The sequence below is a fragment of the Nicotiana attenuata genome, unplaced genomic scaffold (assembly GCF_001879085.1).
Source record: "Nicotiana attenuata strain UT unplaced genomic scaffold, NIATTr2, whole genome shotgun sequence".
NCBI lineage: Eukaryota > Viridiplantae > Streptophyta > Magnoliopsida > Solanales > Solanaceae > Nicotiana > Nicotiana attenuata.
This window is the reverse complement of record NW_017674112.1, coordinates 73,668-93,469: the sequence shown is the minus strand read 5'-3', so window position 1 is coordinate 93,469 and position 19,802 is coordinate 73,668. Positions and strand designations below refer to the sequence as shown.

At 34.4% G+C, this 19,802-nt stretch overlaps 3 protein-coding genes across 4 annotated transcripts; 2 read left to right on the top strand and 1 right to left on the bottom strand.

Moving 5' to 3' along the window:
- Positions 1 to 1,209: 1,209 nt before the first annotated feature.
- Positions 1,210 to 5,851, top strand: LOC109218018. The gene is made up of 2 exons (XM_019382334.1): positions 1,210 to 1,753; positions 4,286 to 5,851. Exons 1-2 carry the CDS (start codon positions 1,512 to 1,514, stop codon positions 5,697 to 5,699), a joined length of 1,656 nt encoding a protein of 551 aa, XP_019237879.1. The 5' UTR covers positions 1,210 to 1,511; the 3' UTR covers positions 5,700 to 5,851.
- LOC109218019 (S-norcoclaurine synthase 2-like) lies at positions 1,764 to 3,134 on the top strand. The gene has a single exon (XM_019382335.1). It carries the CDS (start codon positions 2,155 to 2,157, stop codon positions 2,638 to 2,640), a length of 486 nt encoding a protein of 161 aa, XP_019237880.1. The 5' UTR covers positions 1,764 to 2,154; the 3' UTR covers positions 2,641 to 3,134.
- A 1,136-nt stretch (positions 5,852 to 6,987) lies between the features above and the next one.
- On the bottom strand, positions 6,988 to 16,016 carry LOC109218020 (membrane protein of ER body-like protein). 2 transcript variants are annotated; one of them, XM_019382336.1, is made up of 9 exons: positions 15,700 to 16,016; positions 11,498 to 11,977; positions 10,600 to 10,698; positions 10,294 to 10,365; positions 9,036 to 9,191; positions 8,710 to 8,772; positions 8,179 to 8,385; positions 7,790 to 7,851; positions 6,988 to 7,675 (listed from the first exon to the last, which is right to left on the bottom strand). In XM_019382336.1, the coding sequence occupies exons 1-9, from the start codon at positions 15,920 to 15,922 to the stop codon at positions 7,208 to 7,210; spliced, it is 1,830 nt and encodes a 609-aa protein (XP_019237881.1). In that variant the 5' UTR covers positions 15,923 to 16,016; the 3' UTR covers positions 6,988 to 7,207. The 2 variants fall into 2 exon arrangements, with proteins under 2 accessions (XP_019237881.1, XP_019237882.1); XM_019382337.1 differs by having other exon boundaries at positions 11,498 to 11,974.
- Positions 16,017 to 19,802: the final 3,786 nt, after the last annotated feature.

The window sequence follows — 19,802 nt, the reverse complement described above, 5'->3', positions numbered from 1 at the left end:
AAAATAGGCTGCATAGCTTCTTGTCATTTCTTTTGCAGATAGTTACAAGTACTTATAGTCCGTTTGGCCAAGCTGCAAAAATCAGCCTATTTTGAGAAGTGTTTTTTTTCAAAAGTGTTTTTCTCAAAGTACTTTTTTGGTGAGAAGCAGTTTGTGTTTGGCTAATTAGTTTGAAAAATACTTCTGAGCAGCAATTAGTGTTTGGCCAAGCTTTAAAAAACTGCTTCTAAGTGTATTTTTCTCAAAAGTGCTTCTAAAACAAAGCTTTTGGAGAGAAGCTACTTTTTTCTGCTTCTCCAAAACTGCTTCTGCTTCTACTCAAAATTACTTTTTTTTCCTTCCAAAAGCTTGGCCAAACACCTCAGTTTTTGGCCAAAAGTGCTTTTGGCCAAAAAAAAAAGCACTTTTGGCCAAAAGAAGCTTGGCCAAACAGGCTATTAGTTGGAAATGGTTGGGCAGTAGGGCTGTGCATAATTTGATAAATACCGAATTACCATACCGAAATCGCAAATTTTGATATTTGGTATTTAATATTATGGTATTCGGTATGGTATTTGATTTAAATTTTAAAAATAATTGGTATTAGGTATGGTATTTGGTATTTTAAAATGAAATACTGAAATACCGGTACCGTACCGAAATATATATTATAAAAACTAAAATTTTACTTTCCTTTATTCTCTAATTTCATCAATTAAGACATTTCTAATGATCAAATTTATTTCTTTATGTATTGGTTTCTCACTCTCGGGTAATATTTGCTTGTTTTGGACAAAACATTTGTCAACAAACATTTTTAGTTTTGTACTTTTGAGTACTTTAATTAAGAATATTACAGTTTATGACTCTACGCACTAGTTAGTATTCAAAATGAATAAACAGAAGTTACTGAACCGAATAAACCGAAGTCGAAAGGAGAAAAACCGAACCATATCGAATTTAATTAGGTATGATATTGATATAACATTTTACTGGGCAGTATCCTATAGTCACTTAATGAGATAGCTAGCTGTGTGAGCTTAGCTGTGAAATTGTAAATATTTCTTTGGTGATTAATAAAATTAAATTAGTTACCCAAAAAAATCCAAAAATGTTGTAGTATTTTCTAAGTTAAATTTTTTATAAAATGGAGCTTCAAATATTTATTTATATTTTGTCCATAAATATTCCGAAAACCCTCCCTAATAATAAAAAAGAAAGAAAAAGACCCCGAGAATTAGCCCTGTTTCACTCTAGTCTCGTCTTCTTCCTTTGCCGGACAAGACATTACATTTTCTCCTGTACTTAGGATAACAAACAAAGGTCCCATTTTAAGCTTCTTGTCACACCATTTTTCTGCAAACAACAGCTAAAAAATAACCAAAACTCCTCTCTGTAGTATTTTACTCTATCAATGATACAGCAGAAAGACACACATTGCTTGCTAAAAGAAAAATGCAACTTTAGCTTTTAATTCTGGATCTAAAATTACCCCATTATTGTTGAAACGAAAATTACCCCAAAAACCAAAAATGGGGGTTTTGGTAGATACTTGGTGTTTCTGTAATGGAGGTGGCAAGTCTGAGAGAATGAAAGCTTCTATTTTTTCTACTAAAGGTCCTTCTATGGCCCACATAGCTGCTAGTGGCACTGGTTTCTTGATTCACAGGAATCTTTTGCTCACTACTCACCTTATTCTCCCTTCTGTTGCTGCTGCTGAAGCTGCTGAGATCCAACTTCAAAACGGCGTCGCTTCTTCCCTTTTCCCTAACAGGTCCTGCCCCCTTTCCCTTTTTACTAGTTTTCTTCTTACTATTATTGTAGTGTTGTTTCTAAAGATAAAAGCTTTACCTTTGTCTATGGGTTCTGTTAATTAGATTACTACTTATAAACTTAGTTAGTTGTTTAGGCCAGCATAGTTGAGCAAAATGTTGGTTGTTACTAAAAAGGCATTGAATAACTGGCCGGCCGGCCGGCTGTTACAGTTTTTGGAATCTATGAATCTATATTCTCTTTGTGTGCACCTTTGTCTTGATGTGGAATTTGAGACCATTTTAGTTGTAGCCTTTATATATATTTAGAGAGGTGCATGAAAGAGCATATTCAGTAATTTAAGGCTTTTCTCTTTATTGCTTCTTCCGCCTAGAATTAGTAGTCTTAGAACCACCAAAAATTATGTTCGGAACGGTTTCTGAAGAGATTGAAGTAGCTGCGGCTGCCAGTGAAGCTTGGAAGGTCTATGGCACGCTTCAACTGGCCGATATTGTGGTCAAAGAGCTCCCACATATCCTACACAAAGTTGACATAATTGAAGGCGATGGCGGTGTTGGGACAGTCCTCAAACTAACCTTTCCACCGGGAACTCCGCTGTATACCTGTGCTAAGGAAAAATTTATCGTTGTGGATGATGAGAAGCGGGTCAAAGTAGCTATGGCAGTGGAAGGTGGGCTTCTCGATCACGGATTCACATTCTTTCTGGTCCGCTTTGATATCATAGAAAAGGATGAAACAACATGCATCACCAAAGCCACAATTGAGTACGAGGTCAAGGAAGAAGCAGCTGCTAATGTTTCATTTGTTAGTATTCAAGCTTTTGTTATCATGATGGAAGCTGTTGCTAAGTACCTAACTCAGCAGAAAAATGGTCAATGTTCTGCCTGATTTTTTTCTATTAAGCCTCTTTCATTGTTAATGCATGGAATTGCTTCATACTAGCAGAAGGCAGAAGCTTATAAGTTTGTATTTGTGTTTTGAATTTGGCCTGTACCATCCTATAGAGGGAAAATGAATAAAATAAAAAGCTTACCAGCACTGATGTTATCAAAAGGGATAATTAGCATCACCGGACACATGTTAGTAATTAGTTTGTCTATTAACTATTAAGGAAAAGATGTTGGAGTTTCATAAATAGTTGGTCAAGCTTCTACGACAAAGTTGTATGTACTGTGTGCTTCTGATGATTGTTTTGTGGAGCTTCTTGTTCCTAGGGTCGCAGAAATTTGAAGTTAACATAAATAATACGAACAAGGTTGTCAAACTTTAGTATATCGTAAAATTAGATATGGATTTGAGATTGAGATTTCCTAGTCCAACTTAATCGATCACATTATTGAAGTTTACTAGTAGTGCTTTTCTGATTTAGACACTTCAAGAAAACTGACGATTTTGTTAACTTATTTTTAATTAACGCAATTATGAATTTATGATATCTGGTAAGCTAGTTGGAGCAACGGTACGGGTTCGAGCCGTGGAAGCCGCCACCAATACTTGCATTAGAGTAGACTGGCTACTTCATACCCTTTGAGGTGCGGCCCTTCCACAGATCATGCGGGAATGCGAGATGCTTTGTGCACCGGGCTGCCCTTTTTGGTGTTCCAAAATGGAGGTTATCAGATGGGTCATGACTGATGTACAATTTGCAGAACGGAACTGGTTGCTTGCTTGTGTGTGTACACTGGTTTAATCTATAGGAAAAGAAAGCAGCTTAACAATACGTGTAGCATATTGAAAACAAAGTTGAGAAATCCGTGCGAATCAAGTTTTGCGTGGTGTGATCTATGTCACAGAGAGATGGAGAAACTTGATGGATAGGATGAAGTATCATCATGTGCAAAATAGTTTACTAGAATGTGATGCTTTCTTGAAAATCTAGGCTTATCTAGATTTCGAGCTGCTTCCGAGCAACTTAGACTATAAGATCATCATAAGTTGTTGACGCTTCTGGATTCAAATAATGTCTAATGAATTAAAAAGTTGCAGATATACAAAAGTCACTTGTTTTATTTCTTATGCTGGTTCTACCAACTCAAGATTAATTAGCTTAAATCAGGTTGGAATATAATTTACAGGCTGTTATGTGTTAGCAACAAAATATTTTAAATTTTAATATGATGCGACATTTTGGAGTTGAATGGAAAATTGGTATACGGCAGTCTACCTCTACGTGCCTCCTGAACTGTAAAGCATAAAAGAAGTATCTGAGCTAAAAGTGATTGCACAGTAGCGTAAAATAAGCAGCTTTTAGGGTTTGGGGTGGGGGAGAATGCTCAGTTTGCTCTTCCTACCTGCTTAGCATCATAAAAGGTTCGAAATCAATTGGCTGCGATGATAATTTAGAAGTTTTTTGCATTTTGGCACTCCGCTAGTTTGTTACATTCAATACGTTCTAAAATTATTTTGCTTTCTGATGAGTGAATGCTTTTGTGCATTCAAGTCCTTTATATTTTTGCTCATTGTTAACACAAGTTCTGCTTTCTTCTAGCTGCTTCAATTTTATGCATCTGATTATGTACCCATTTGTTTGCAGATTCTTTATTACCAGTTCTGTATTAGATCTGACAATAGTGGGCCTTGATGTCATGGATGGAGACGCAAATGCACATGTTCAGCAGCCTCACTACCTTAAAACCTGTTCCAAACCTAGTCTGGAGCTGGGTAATGTGGTTTACCTCCTTGGGTATAGCGAGAAAAAAGAGTTGACTGTTGGTGAAGGAAAAGTAGTAATAGCGACTGATAATCTTATAAAGCTGTCAACTGATGGCATAAGTTGGAGCCCAGGTACTGCTGGTTTTGATGTTCATGGCAATCTTGCGTTCATTGTATGTGACCCTATGAAGCTTGCAACATCCTCACACTCAAAATCGTCATCCGCTTCACCATCCTCTTCATCGTCAAAGAAGGTCTGTCCCATGCAATTCGGTATACCCATCCCCATCATATGTGACTGGTTAAACCAGCATTGGGAGGGAAACCTTGACGACATCAATAAACCCAAGTTACCAATAATTCGGTTAATGTCAGCTGGTCAAAAGAGTGAGCATTCATGTGCTTCCTTCACAATGAGGCGTGTTTTTAAGTCAACTGAAGCTGAAAATGGAGAGACTCCATCATCATCGAACCGATTGTCAAAGCCTAGAGAGCACTCTGGACCAAGCTGTTCTGCCGTTGCAACTAATATGGAAGACGAAGCATTAACTACTGATCCTCATGCTGTACATGGAATTCGAACTCCTGAAATTTACGAGTCACCAAATTTAACTTCAGTACCAGTTAGGAAGAAGGAAGGTACTCACATCCAGCTTTTGAATATTAACTTCCCACCAAGGATTGCCAAATTTCCTGATTCGGCTCAACCTGCCAGAAAAATCACATCCAGCTTTGGTGAAAATTTTGTCAACAAACCTCCCTTGCAGCAGCCAGTAAGAGAAGACAAACCAAATGATATGTGGCAGTCCAACCCGGTGGCAGATGCTGAGATTGCTTCAACTGGATCCGTAAACGGGGTCCAGAGTGAAGTTCAATCAAGTTCTTCTCCTATAAAGATGTTGGAAATGGAAAATGGATACAGCAGTGATGGACAGATAACAATGTACTCTGCTGAAACTGCTGAAAGCCGAAATATTCCAAGTCCAAGAGAGGGAAGGTTTCAGCAAGTAGGGAGGAGCCAAAGTTGTGTGAACTACAATAGGTGGGGAACAGTCCAAAATAATTCGGGTGCTCGTCGAGCAATGCTAGAACAACAAAGGAGCGGTATGCAAGGAAGAAAGGTCTACTCCCAAGGAGCAACTTCACAAAGGAGCAATGACTATTACAGCCCAACAGTGTCTTCAATCATGAAGAAAAGAAACAACTTAGAGCCACCAATTAGACGAAACAGCTTAGAGCCACCAACTAGACCTCGTCAAAGTGCTGTAAATTCATCACCAAGATGGAATTTCTGATTTACAAACTTTAGATAAATTCATTCTTTAAGTCAAGCTCTCCTTTTTTTGGGCTTACACTGTAACTATATAATGTGACTACATGTGCAAAGGAAATCCAAGAACAAGAAGAAAATTTTGGTATAGGCAGTCTAATAATTTCTGCTATACAGCAGAGGATCTATGAGACTGAAACAGTTATAATTTAAGTTCTTTTTTCCAAGGAAGCCCCCCTCCAACTATCCGACGAGTCATCTAGTTAAAAGGACCCTCCCGCAACCCACTGTTATTTGATTTAATCAGGTCATGCAATACTTATTGAATACAAAGAACAAAACTGATTTCAATCCCTCCCTATCTCTTGATCGAGCTGGTATAGGTAGATGTTGCTTGGTAGGGCCGATAGTAATACACTGTGTAGGGACGGAATAAGGGCCATCATAGTAGGTGCTAAATTCAAGGTATATTGATCTTGTCTGGGTTTTGTATGTCTTTTTATGCACTTCATGTTGCAGAAGAAGATTTCAGTGGTATCTTTAACAAGAGTCCAACGGCACTTTTGCTAGCTAAAGACTGCGCCATGGCTGTTTATCGTTCTTGTTAGGTGACAAAGTAAAAGAAATGAATACTGCACAGTAATTAGTCTTTAGTTCGTGCCTATCTTTATGTAACAGACTTACACAGTAAAATTAGGCGTGTTATGGAGTGCAATTCACAAGTTTTTAACTTTTTCGGTAATCTATATAGATTTATGCCTTGATACAATTTTAGTCAGTCACATAAATGTTCGTATCATTGGAAGAGGCAAAAGGATCTTTCTTTTTTGCTAATTGGTTTGCAACTCACGCTATCAACCATGTTAGCGAGATGTGTCCGATTGGTATATTTTGAGTCTACTACAAGTGTTCAATCGGAATAAGGCCTACTTGAGGTGTCTAAATGAAAAAATCGTAGCAACTTTAAGTGTCAAACCGTATGTATTCAATATAGTATGCACTCATAAAATGGAAGTCTTTCTTACATCTCATTCCATTATTTCGCATCAAAATTACCAAAGGTTCTTAAACATGAACTAATTAATATAAGCACTCCGTGTTTGAGATGAATGATGGAAATTCACTACCTGAGAAAACCTTGATTCTCTCTGCATTTCCTTTTTTGGTATTTCCCTTTCTTATTTGATACGATCATTACAGTAAACTGTTCCAGTTCTTTATGAGCAAGTTGGATTTCAGTTATAATGATTGTGATTAATAAGGATAACTTGATATAAATATTTAATTTTACTCAAATAGATAATTCAAATCAATTAGCCCGAGCAGAAACATCATCAGAATATCAGAGTTGAATAGCACAAGCAGGGCTACAAAAACATCATCAGAATATCACGTAGGAACAACCAAATACCAATACAAAACTCACTCGCTCACTCAAAATTCCCAAAGGAAACAGCCAAATTCTCAGAGGTACGAAAAGCTTACAAAGAACGAAGAGGAAAATACAGAAGAATTAACAACACGGAGAAGATGTCAGTAGGATGCCCAGACTGGATTTTGTGAAATCATCTCGGGGGAAAAAAGAGAGGGTGCAGGGTTTGAGTCAAACCATCCCAAGTGATCCATGAGCCTCTTAATTAAATGGCCTGCTGCATAACCAACACCCGAGGCCATACCTGCAGCTGTAACATAGGACACAATAGTCTTGAAGTATCTACTGAACTTATTTGCTCCTTGTGTATAAGCCTTTGCAGCAGCAAGTATGATAATGCACAGAAGAGAAGCCGCTGCAACTGCTATAAGCTTGTAGTCTCTGTCGTCACTCTTACGAAACGTGAAGCCATATACTACTGGTGGGACAAGGCCAAATACAAAATATGATAACAGGGCAAAAGTAGCATGAAGTAGGAAATGCTTTCTTTTGCCAAGTAGCTCTCCGTATCGATCTGCTTGATCACTAAGATTGGAACCTCCTCCAACATTATACTTCAAGTCTACCAACTGCAAATTTCCATTTTATTTGAGAATAGATTAAGAAGCAAGAACTAAAGCAGAAGGAGAATCGAAGGTAGAAAGAAACAGTCAGCAACTGTAAAGCAGAACTGGAATACTCACATTTTGACAAATGACAAAAAATCCAGCTATAAGATTTGCCACTCCAATAGTTACGATCTTCACTGCAGTATCAAGATAAATCAATAAGTAAGCCATTCTTATTCTGTCAAGATTTTAGGAGAGAGACGATTTAGAAGCCTTGGTTTTTCACGTGTAGTAGCTTTGTCACAAGCATCAGCACTATCCGCAGAAGTCACCTCTAACCAATAAAGAACATTACATTATGTCTTTGGTCTAGAAACATAAACCTTAAAGATAATGCTTCTAATATTTTAAAGTGACAGATCCTTCATTACTCTCACAAAGAGCTCCTAGATTACAATTGGAGTAACCAACCAAGATAATGAAGATTGAAGAGTTAAACATAAAAAAAGGTCTCAGTTACTTACTTGTGTCAACATCGGAAGCAGCTGCAGAGGAAACCACACCCAAGCTTGTAATTGACTCTATTAAACCTCCATATACTATGCATTTTACAATCTCCACTGATTTGGAATCTTTAACTTCAACTGGAAGTACTGGTCTTTGTGTACTGCCGTAATCTGCAGTTGATGATGAAGCTCCTGTGTCATCCATAGGAATTCGCCAATCATCTCCTGCATTATATAGCTACTTATCAAAACATATTTCCCTACAAACTTTTTAACATTTCATGAACACCTAAGCTCTAATGCTTCGCAACAGGAAAGAACTTTGAACATTTTCGACTCAAATACAGCTAGAGATGCTGAAATTAATAAGATTCAAATGCCATGTGTGATTTTTCATGAAATACTGGTGTAAGATATGACCACATCCCTCCCTGGCCAATTAGGGCGACTACTAGATGAAAAGATAAACATAGTGGATACGAAAAATCTGATGGACCACACAAGTACTGGAATACAAATGTTTTGCTACATATTTTCCAGCACTATCACCTTTGTTCTCTTTAATTTCACTTGGTGGTTTCTTTGAAGGCATTGACCCAGGAATGAAGCCACCTGCAAAATTTGTAGTTTCCCAATGATAAGTAGAAAGAAAAGAGATATAAGGAAAAGTTTTCTGCTCACCGTACTTTCGAGAAGTACAGGAGTACATGTAGAACTTCTGGCCTTGGACATGGAAAACACAAACCAAGATGTTCAAAAGTAGAAACTGGCTTAAAGAGAAAGTTGAGCAACAAACACAAAAGCAGGAAAGTTTCTCCATAAAGATAGAAAATAGTGTAGTAAGGAGAATTAGTTCTTCTCTTCAATTGCATTACCTTCCTCTCCAAGATCAAAAATACTGCCGGGATGTGTGGGTCCTTCTGCTGGAGGAGTTCCTGAAGGTTTCTTAGCGGTTGGGGAATTATGGTCAGCTGCATCGTCTTTGGCTGATGGTTGTCTTCCATTTGGAAAAGGATGAGTGTTATGCCCAGCTGATGGTTCAAACGGATTATGAGATGAACCCAAATCAGTACTATTGTTTGCTTGGTCAAGATCTTTTCTTGTTACACGAATATTGAGAGTGACATAGGTCAGGTAAAGAACAATATCAAGATTATTTAACAATGTTAGACATATAGGCTTGAGAAGCTAAGCAGTGCATTGTCCCCCATAAACTGCTTGATAATAGCCCTTCGATTTTAAAACTTATGTAATCTACAAAAGTTTTTGCACTTAGTATGTCGGCACTAGTTAGAAGTTTTTTGATTTTTCTGTGTTGCACTTGTGGAGGAGGGGCAAGAAAGAGAGTGCAAGGTAGAAAAGGACAGTATATTCGAAGAGTTGAGTGGTCTTAGTAATGAAGGCCATGTTGCCCAGATCCTTCAAAGTTCTTGTTGCACCCATGTCAATGTCAATCCGACATGATTTGGGTGCGGGTGTAGGTGTGGAATCCACACCAGATTTCTTCAACCTATCATTGAAGCTTTGACTACACCTATTACCAAGAAGTTCAGGTTGATAACGTATTTTGACTTGATTTTTGGTTTATCTCATATAATATATATTTCATATAAAGTACTAGAACATTTTGCTATTATACGAGATAACTTATGAACAAAATATTATGTGTTTACCAAAAAAAAAAATTATACTAGCTTTAATTTAATAACATCAATTATATCTCGGAACATATACTTATATATGTCAGAATATAGATTTATTGGTTGTATCTTAACACCCATATCCATACTTCTATTGGTATACCAGAATCCAGAGATTTAGGTGATGAAATCCGGTTTCTAGATTCACACCCGTGTCAATGTGCCCAAAGCCATATTCGATCAATATAGATAATAGTAGACATAGGCACATAGCTAACAAGCCTGCACCTAGAAAACAGACCATGATGATCTTATGAAGCCAAAGTAATTTACTTAAAACATGGGAAAAGGTTATAATGTTTGTACTCTGTCACCAAAGAAACAATTTCTGATTGGTTTGAAAGGAACTGTATAGAATGTATGCAGTTTGATCAGCTATAGCAAAGGAACAATATGTGATTGTATTAGTTAAGAAACTATTAGAGAACACCACCTGGCTCAGTTAACTTTCTTCCATCCGTAACTTTTCTCTTGCGAAGAAACCAATGCAGATCAAAGCACCCTTCTGCTCAGCATTAAAATATCACAAATGGTCAAACTACACATCAAGAGTGAAGGAAAAAGAAAATGTCTACTATCTTTAGCATCATTTCTTTCCTTCAATGGTGCTAATGTAAATAAATCAGTTATCTGAACTAGAAAGCTGTGCAAAACGACTGAATAATCATGCATGACAGTCAAAACACCTACTGAAAGCAAAAGGACGAGTCAAAGTGCATAAAGTAACTAGACTAAATACCTTCATTTGGAACTGGCTTTCCCTCTTCAGTTGCAGAACCAGAAGGCACAGAGTTTCCTCCTCCACTTCCAAAAAGCGGGAACGGATTGAGCTTCTTTCCTGCATAAATTGAACAGGCATCTGAATTCTGCATACAGTTATAAGAAATGTTAAACTAGTCATCATGTGTGGAAAATTGTGAGATACATGTACTCTAAATGAAATGTATATTCAAAAATGACTGCACTTATAAATTAGAGTTACACTTGTAAATTCGTAAGTTTGCAGTTTTTAGGGAAGTCAACAAAATGAAAATGAGTAATATAGATTAACTTATTATGGATAGGTGATTAAATAGTGAAAGCTCACATAGATAGAATGAGTTTCACCAAATCAATTCAAAGTATCATCTTAAAACTTCACACTACAAATAAACTGCAGATGAACAATCTTGCCAAAACTATGTATGCAATGATAAATGCTAGTTACCGCTCAAGTTTTTCCGTGTTGTTACTGAGGGGTGGACAAAACCTAAAAGTCTGTTCTTATATGACTCAAAATACCCACGTCAAAATTTGCTGGAGGAAAAAACATTAAAAACGAAAAAAGGCGCTTAGACATAAAGAAAACCTCGTAACGGTATACAGTGCAATGACTGTAAGACAAATGCTGTTGAAACACAGAATTTCACTTTCCCATTTTTAAACAATTCAGATCCATGATCATTCATCCCTACTTGACATCTCTTTTTCTTCCCTGACTTATACTAAAAGTTTGAGCTCACTGATCTTCATCATGTTGTCATCAAACACAAGGACAACAAATGAATCGACATTTTAAATAGTAACATAGCTGTACATCTAGTACACTTAGACGGGATATTCAGAAGTCAAAAGAACATAAAACATGGAAAATATACCTATACGGACGAAGATGCTGAAGCATGACAAGCATCCAAGTAGATCCTGACGATCATCAGTTTCTACTGAAATCCTTCTTTCCCGCTTTACCCTTCGGAGGACAACCTTGGTTATACGAGAACTGCAGTTAGGACAGTATGCATTATGTGTGTGTAGCTTATCAACTGCTGCCGTGTCAAAGAACTCCAACTCGACGACTTCCTCCTCTTCAACGATTCTTTCATTTTCACTTCCTTTCGTGACTGAAGCACTTGACTGTGAATCATTTCCTAGAGAAGGTGGAAGACATACACCAGAAAGAAATTTGCCCTTAGCATTTCCCGTCTCATCCTGTGAACCATGTCCTAGTGAAGGTGGAAGACATACACCAGAAAGAATTTCTGCCTTAGCATTTCCCGTCTCATTACCATTGATAACACCGTCTAGAACCTTCTGAAAGTCTATCGTCTTTAAATTGGCAGCCAAGTTCTCAATACCTGCTGGGGACAGTATAACAGTACATCATGTGAGGAACACAACTTAGCAGCTTTAGGCCTCTTCGCATATGCAACATTTACTTGCAATGTCATACACTAGCGTTAATTCTAAGATAATAAGAGAGCCAATTTTAAGATTTAAACAAGAAGAAATCATACTTTTATGTCCTTTAACAAAATTTGGCATGACAATGTTAGACAATAAGTCAATAACCCCGATATGATAGACACGCCCATCTAAACCATTAATAGGAAAACTAAGGTACTGTTCTCGTATATATATTCATTTAGAGTAATACCAAAATTCTGCTATTACTGATATATATATATATATATTCAATTAGAGTAATACCGAAATTCTGCTATTACTGACCTCTACCGTGAAAATGGAAGGAAATGCTTTAAGTAAAGAAGGTTGATAAATTTGTTGCAATTTTTATAAACATTAAAACTCCAGAATTAGGAGCTCATTTTAAAATTGAGTGGGAAAGAAACTTAATAGATGAGTCAGTCAAACTGTGTTTGAACAAAAACAATACTATGAGTCTATGAATTAGAGAGGCATCTAATGCTACATCTGCGAGAATAAAGCCATTAAGAATTTCATGTTCACTAGTACGACGGCCTCTAATGCCACAGCGAGTCGGAGGAAACAGTCAATAACAACAGAGCTTACGACTTACGAGTAAGTCATTCTCTAATATCCTCCTAGATTACGCTGCGGCGCTGTTAAGCTACCAGAAAATCGCAGTTCGCCGGAGGCGGGAGGGTGATGATCGGTTGTTCAGTTTATAAATTTGGTACAAGAGAAGAAAATTGGGCTAATTTCCCTGGCACAAATTTTTTTTTACTAAAGTCATATAACTTTACCTTTTCGTACAAAAATATAACTATTTTTTTTACCAAAATTATATAATTATATTTTTTTACACAAAAATCATAAAACTTTTACTAACTCACATAAAAATTATAGTGGTCGGAAAATATAATTTTTCACTAGTATTTTCTTGTTTTGTAGTTTTTTATTTTCTTATTTTCAACCTAACTAATAAATAATAATTCTATTAAAATAGGAATGACTCAACCCGACCTGGCCCACCCGACCCGATACTCATATGTATAAATTAAAATAATACTAAAAGCGAATAGTAAATCCTTCAAAACATGTTACTTCTATTGTTTATTTTTCTTTTCGAGATTTTTATTCAAATTTATAGTATTTTTTATTTCAAGTGCTCTTTAATTATATCTTTTATTTCTTTATTTTTTTGTCAGAATCTCGTGTTTTCTAAATTGAATTTTTTATGAGGAACGAATTCACTTTTAGTAATAGGAATGACCCAACTTTTAATTTATATATATGAGTATTTGGTAGGTTGGGTCTGCAGGTCGGGTTGAGTCATTCCTATTTTAATTTGATTATTATTTATTAGACTGGAAATAAGAAAATAAAAATCTACAAAATAAGAAAATACTAGTGAAAATTTATATTTTCCGTAATAGTTTTATGATTTTTGTGCGAGAAAACATAATTATATGATTTTAGTAAAAAAAATCATAGTTATATGATTTTTGTGTAAAAAGACAAATTTATATGACTTTAGAGAAAAAAATTCATAGTTATATGATTTTTGCTTGAGAAACAAAGTTATATGACTTTAGTGAAAAAAAATCATAATTATATAACTTTTGTGTGAGAAAACAAAGTTTTATGATTTTAGAGAAAAAAAGCCATAGTTATATGACCATTTGTAAAATTAATCGAAGAAAATTAGGAGGGAATTTTCATCTTTGTTTTGGGCCCCGCAGACTGAACACATTCTTTCTTCTCTTTCTTTAATTTTTCTCTTTTCCTTTCTCATTTTCTTCTACAGGATGGATGATGAATTTGGAAATTTAACTTGTTTGGTTAAACGAAAGTCATTTATCATTCAGAAGGATTTTTTTTCTATGGTTCTTTCTTGATAGATGGGTGAAAAGTATATCTTGAAAAACAATATATAAAAAAGTTATAATAATATTAGAAAATCGGGTAATATTATTGAGATGAAATTTTCGAATATTAAAATTTGATAGTAATGTTTAAATGCTAATTTTGAACAATTAATATGAAAATAAAATTTGAAGTTATAAATACCTTTCTTAATACGCGATCAAAGTTATTTCCTCTCTTTTGATCTTTGGTAACCAAATACTAAATTAATAATTTTATTGTGAAAAAGCATTTTCCTGAAAAATAATTTGTATTGTACCAACAAGTTTTTTATTAATTAGTTTTGGATAGAATGGACCGTAAAGAATCGAGATGAATCCTTCCTTACTCCTCCACCTCACGAATAGACTGTACTTCAACCCCTAATATGCCAATTGCCAATTAATTTCTGATATATTTTTCAATTGAATTTTCATAACATGAACAAGTTTCTAACGTATATCGTGGTATAGCTTAATTTGACAACTTAACTCCTTAACCCTAATAGGATAGTTGACGTGGATTTTTCTTTTTCTAAACGAAAGCTTCATACCAAAGAGGATAGGTGACTTGAGTTTTTTTTAAAGATATCTCTTAGTTTTATACCTTTATTTTTGTGACACAACTTGTTATGAATTTAATGAAATTTGACTTCTGTACTTTACCGGTATATATAGTGGAAGAAAAAAATCAAAATAACAAGTTGAAAATTGATTTAGTGGAAAAGCGCATCTTACCAAAATTTAATCAAATTAGTTAAATGAATTTTAAGAAATTATAAAAATTTTATACTCCGTAAATAATACCATTATTAAAATGATTTCACATATTTTGAAATGTCTTAAAATAAATGGAAACGTGATATGAATATAGGCAGGCTTCTCCATGAAACTGATAAAACTAAGTGGGCGTTTGGACATAATTGTAAAATTCCAAAAAAAAAAAAAAAGTGAAACAAAATTTCAAGTGAAAATGGTATTTGAAAATTAGAGTTGTGTTTGGACATGAATATAATTTTGGGTTGTTTTTGAAGTTTTTTTGTGAGTGATCTGAGTAAAAATTTTGAAAAATAGTTTTTTTGAGTTTTTCAAAATTTTGAAAAATTCCAAAATACATCTTCAAGTGATAATTGAAAATTTTATGAACAACCGCTGCTTTCGAAAAAAAAATAAAAAAATTTCGAAAAAAAGGAAAATTTTTCTTATCTCCAAACAGGCTTTAAGTTCATTTTGTTTTTTCTAAAACAAAAAGGTGGCTGGAGTGGAGGTGGATAAAAGCTATTTTATTGAGCCAACCAAACAGTAATACTCGTTACAAATATATTACTGTAACCTTTTAGAAGCCTGGTATTGTCATCGTCCCAAGATATATAAAACTAGTTTATCCTCTTCCTTTAGAGCTGTACTTTTTTGAGGAAAATTAAAGCCTAAATATATAGATTAACAGAAAAGCAAACATAATTAAAAAAGAAAATATAGAAGGTCACAATCGAGTACATAAACGCGAGGGAGAAAAAGGATGCATCCAGTCATGGAATGAAACGTTTCCTTAAAGGATCATGACAATATTATTCTCCAATATTTCCTTTATACGGAAGTAGTGATATCTTACATAGTTACATTAATCAATAAATTAAAATTCCAACAGTCACTACTCTCTAAGCAAGAAAGCATAAAATTCTTGAGTTTTATTCACGTAAAAGCCTATATATATATATATACGTAGAACATGCATGGGTTTGAAGATTGCATACCTCCATTCTTGTCAAAGTAGCTGCTATTGTTAAGCTCCTCCTTGTTGGCCTCTTCCTCATCAACTTCGCTAGATAGATCACCTCCATCGACAGCATCACCGCCATCGTTGGCGGTGCGTCGACTTCGACGTCCGACAAGTGCCTCCTCCACCGTCTCCTCCGCCTCTACCGCCGTCTCCGGCACCGTCTCCTTCCAGTTGTGTTGCGCCACCTCCATAGCCATAATGTCCTTGGAATTATTTGCGTGGCACAAAGACGACTTATGAAATGGTCAGCAGCACGCACAACTCAAGTTGTCACCAAGAGCCAAGAGTACTATGGACTCTATAAATAGAAAACAATTCAGTCAATTATCAACGTTTTTCAGTACTATTAAAAAACAAGGTAATAAATGAAGATGGTTAGAAGTGTGAAAGAAATAAAATTTAGATCGATGCGTACTCAATTGGTCGTGCTAAGCAAAAATAAAAATAAAAAACCTAAGAATCTTCAAGTTCTTAGTTGTTTATACTTTATACACATGATTAGGGGTTGCAGTTTGTCTACAGGTATACACTTGCATTATTTTATGTTCTTGCACATATGTTGATCCTTTATTATAAAAACTAGTACTCCCTTCGTTTCAGTTTATGTGAACCTATTTCCTTTTTGATCCGTTTAAAAAGGAATGACTATTTTTTAAATTTGGAAATAATTTAGCTTAAACTTCCAATTCTACCCTTAATGAGAAACTTCTATAACCACACAAATACTCTGGACCACTTTTTGACTTGTTTAGGACCACAAATTCAAAAAGTTTTCATTTTTTTCTTAAACTCTGTGCCCAGTCAAACATGTTCACATAAATTGAAACGGATGGAGTAGTACTTATTTAATTTATATTACAAGGACAGCATCTTTACTAGTAGTTTTCTACTGTACTATGTATATATCTGATCTTGTTATAAATAGATTTTTTCCCTCTATTTTTCATGTTGGATGATGTAAAATAACTATATACACTGTAAGTATGCCACGATTAAACTCATGCCGAGATCAATCTGGAGTATGACTTGAAGAATTAAAAAGTTTGTAATGAACTGGGTTTCAGACTTTTCAGATGGTAGTGTCCAAAACGTGGCTAGCTATACATTTCTAAAGCTTTTTAGTCAAGTTTCTTGTAATTAAATACTTCTTATTATTTAAATCCAAGTGCTAGGTCACTACATATATAGTTGACCTGACCTGGTTAAGTTCAGATATATGAGATTCCCACCTGCCTATCGAATTTTTGTCATTAGTTTCACCTGTGATACTACCTGTACGTTCATGATTTTCTTGATATATTTAATTATTATCTTTGTTTATTGCTAATTGAACTAGGTACATAGTATAAAGAAAATCGATAAACCGCACCAATCCGATAATCCATGTCAAACCGAAAAAAAACCCGGATATGATTTGGTTTGGTATTGGAAAAAAATACTCGACCATAATTGGTTTGGTTAGATTTTAACTAAATAAAGCCAAACCGAAACCAAACCAACCCGGATTAATACAATTTTAAAAAATATTTTATACATATAAATATTTATTATAGTGTAATTTTATAAATATTTCTTAAACTTTTTACAGTTTTATCTTTTAACGTATTATTTCAAGTTTGGACTTAACATTCTTGAATTATAATAAATTTTATAGCCCATAAATGTAGTAACTCAAACAAAGTTCAAATCAATACTAATGCTAAAACAAAAGAAATTCAATTCAACACTATAGGAATGACCTATTTTTTAGTTTTACATTGGTTTATAATGAAATACATAACCTAGTTTATCTTTTTCTTTAGTGTTTAGTTATGTAATTAAATAGTACTTATTAGCTATATATACTTATTTTAGTATGACCTATATCGTATTTTTAGATTATGTTAATTAATATTATGGCTTATTAATTAGCAATATTTGCTTTATGTAATTTTATTATCTTTGTTATTGAATTTAGTATAATGCTATGACTTATCTCATATTATTGTATTATTTTCTTGAAAATACATTATATAGTTGTATCTTACTAGGACTAAAGAAATATTTGGAAAAAAAGTTATATATTATTTTGCTATGAAGACTATACCGGGAAAAAACCCGAAAAACCGAAAAACCCGAGAAAAACCAAGTTTGAAAACCCCGACTTTAATGCTTTGGTTGGTTTTATAGATTTAAAAACCCGAGACACCATTGGTTTGGTTTGATAATTGAAAAATCCAAATTAACCAACCCGGCCTATGTACACCCCTATATAATCGTTCATGATTCTCTTAATATACTTGATCATTCGTTTTGTTTATTACTAATAGAACTGGATTCTTCCACCTCATTGTTATGGTGACATATTATATGTAGTCTTTCATCACCGTGCAGGCAACTTCCCTCATCTTTCTAGTATTTGATTTTGATTACTTTTGTTGCTTAATAGCTCTGAAAATTATGAAGTTTATCCTTCAATCAACAGTTCCACAACGAGAAAAGAAAAACTTTGATCATAGTATTGTATGGTGAACTATGTGTCACTTTATTAACTTATTAAAACTTAAAAAAAAATTATGCTAGAGAATCATATTTAAATTGTAAATTATGTTTTTATATAAATTTTATTTTAAATAGAAAGCATATNTGAATTATATTTTTATATTAATTCTCTTTCAAATAGAAAGCATATTAAATAAAAGAAGTATTTTAAAAAAATATCAAATTATAATATCGAAATTCTTTCAAGATTTATTATTCCTTAAGAGATACATATAAGATTTCGTATCGAATATATTACTTTTGATGTTTGAGTTGTAATGACGTTGCAACTAATTTGCATATTATGATATATGTCATACTTTTCGTATTATTCATAGTTGAATTATAATTCATAAATATTTTAAATAGATTATTTATTATAATTTTTTGATTTTAATGTAATTTTTATAATTATTTTCTATTTTATACTATCTTAAAATTAGTAAAATTTAAGATTCATGAGACTTACGCCCCATGTTCCAGGGCTTATGCCTCGCCTCGTAAGAGGTAAAATGCTCGGCTCATGCCCCTGCCTTTTAAAACATTTATTGGAAGCAATTTGGAATCCAATTCCGCACGAGTTTTATTAAGGAAAGAATATGACCGAACTGATACCAACTTTTGTTCGTGTTGGATGCAAATCGGAAGCCAATTCAGCACGAGTTTTTAGTCGATTCGTAGTTTTATATTTCTCTCTGTTTCCCCCTTATCAACAGGAGCAACTCAACTCTAGCAACTTTTAAAAACATTGACATTTTTCAATATTTGATTGTTGATAAATCATAAAAGCATGCGACCTACATATAGCAATTATTATATAAGGTGGAGGAAAGGGTATGAGGACAATAAATTTTGTAACTTTTTCGAGTGCCGAAATTGACAACAATCTATATACATATAAAGAAGGCAATGGAAGAGTGATGCGGCACCTCTTGTATGCAAGGAAACTTATTTATCTTTTTTCTCAATTTTTTGCTTTTTATCCTCATTTTTCATCTTAAAAAACAACAAAAATTTAAAGCTACCCGATTATCTCTTTCCTTATTAATAGTACTATTTATTATTACTTCCGTGGAATCTCTCTACTTTCCTTGTATTGCTTCCGTTTCCTTCTTTCTGGAACGAATTAAATATACCATAGTTATGACTATTAGTGCATGGCCCTTTTCCGTCCAATTCTAGCTTGAAATGCAAATCAGTTGTCGTTTCCCTTTCATTGGCATTTCCTCTTCTCTTTCATTGCAGTACCATAATTGATATGAATCTTATAATTCCTTAGGATGAAGATGTTTTTGAATCTCTAATGTGACGACCCGGTCCGTCGTCACGTGAGTTACCGCCCCGTTTTTCTCATATTATGTTTCTCTATATTTCAGTACTGGTATTTGAGGTGATCGGGTAGAATTGGATTGGTTTTAGTTGGAAATGAGGCACTTAGCCTCTTAGAAGGAAGCTTGTTTTGGAAAAAGTCAACCGGAAGTTGACTATATAGTTAGAGGGCTCGGATGTGAATTCCGATGATTCGGTTAGCTTCGGGGGATGATTTGTGACTTAGGA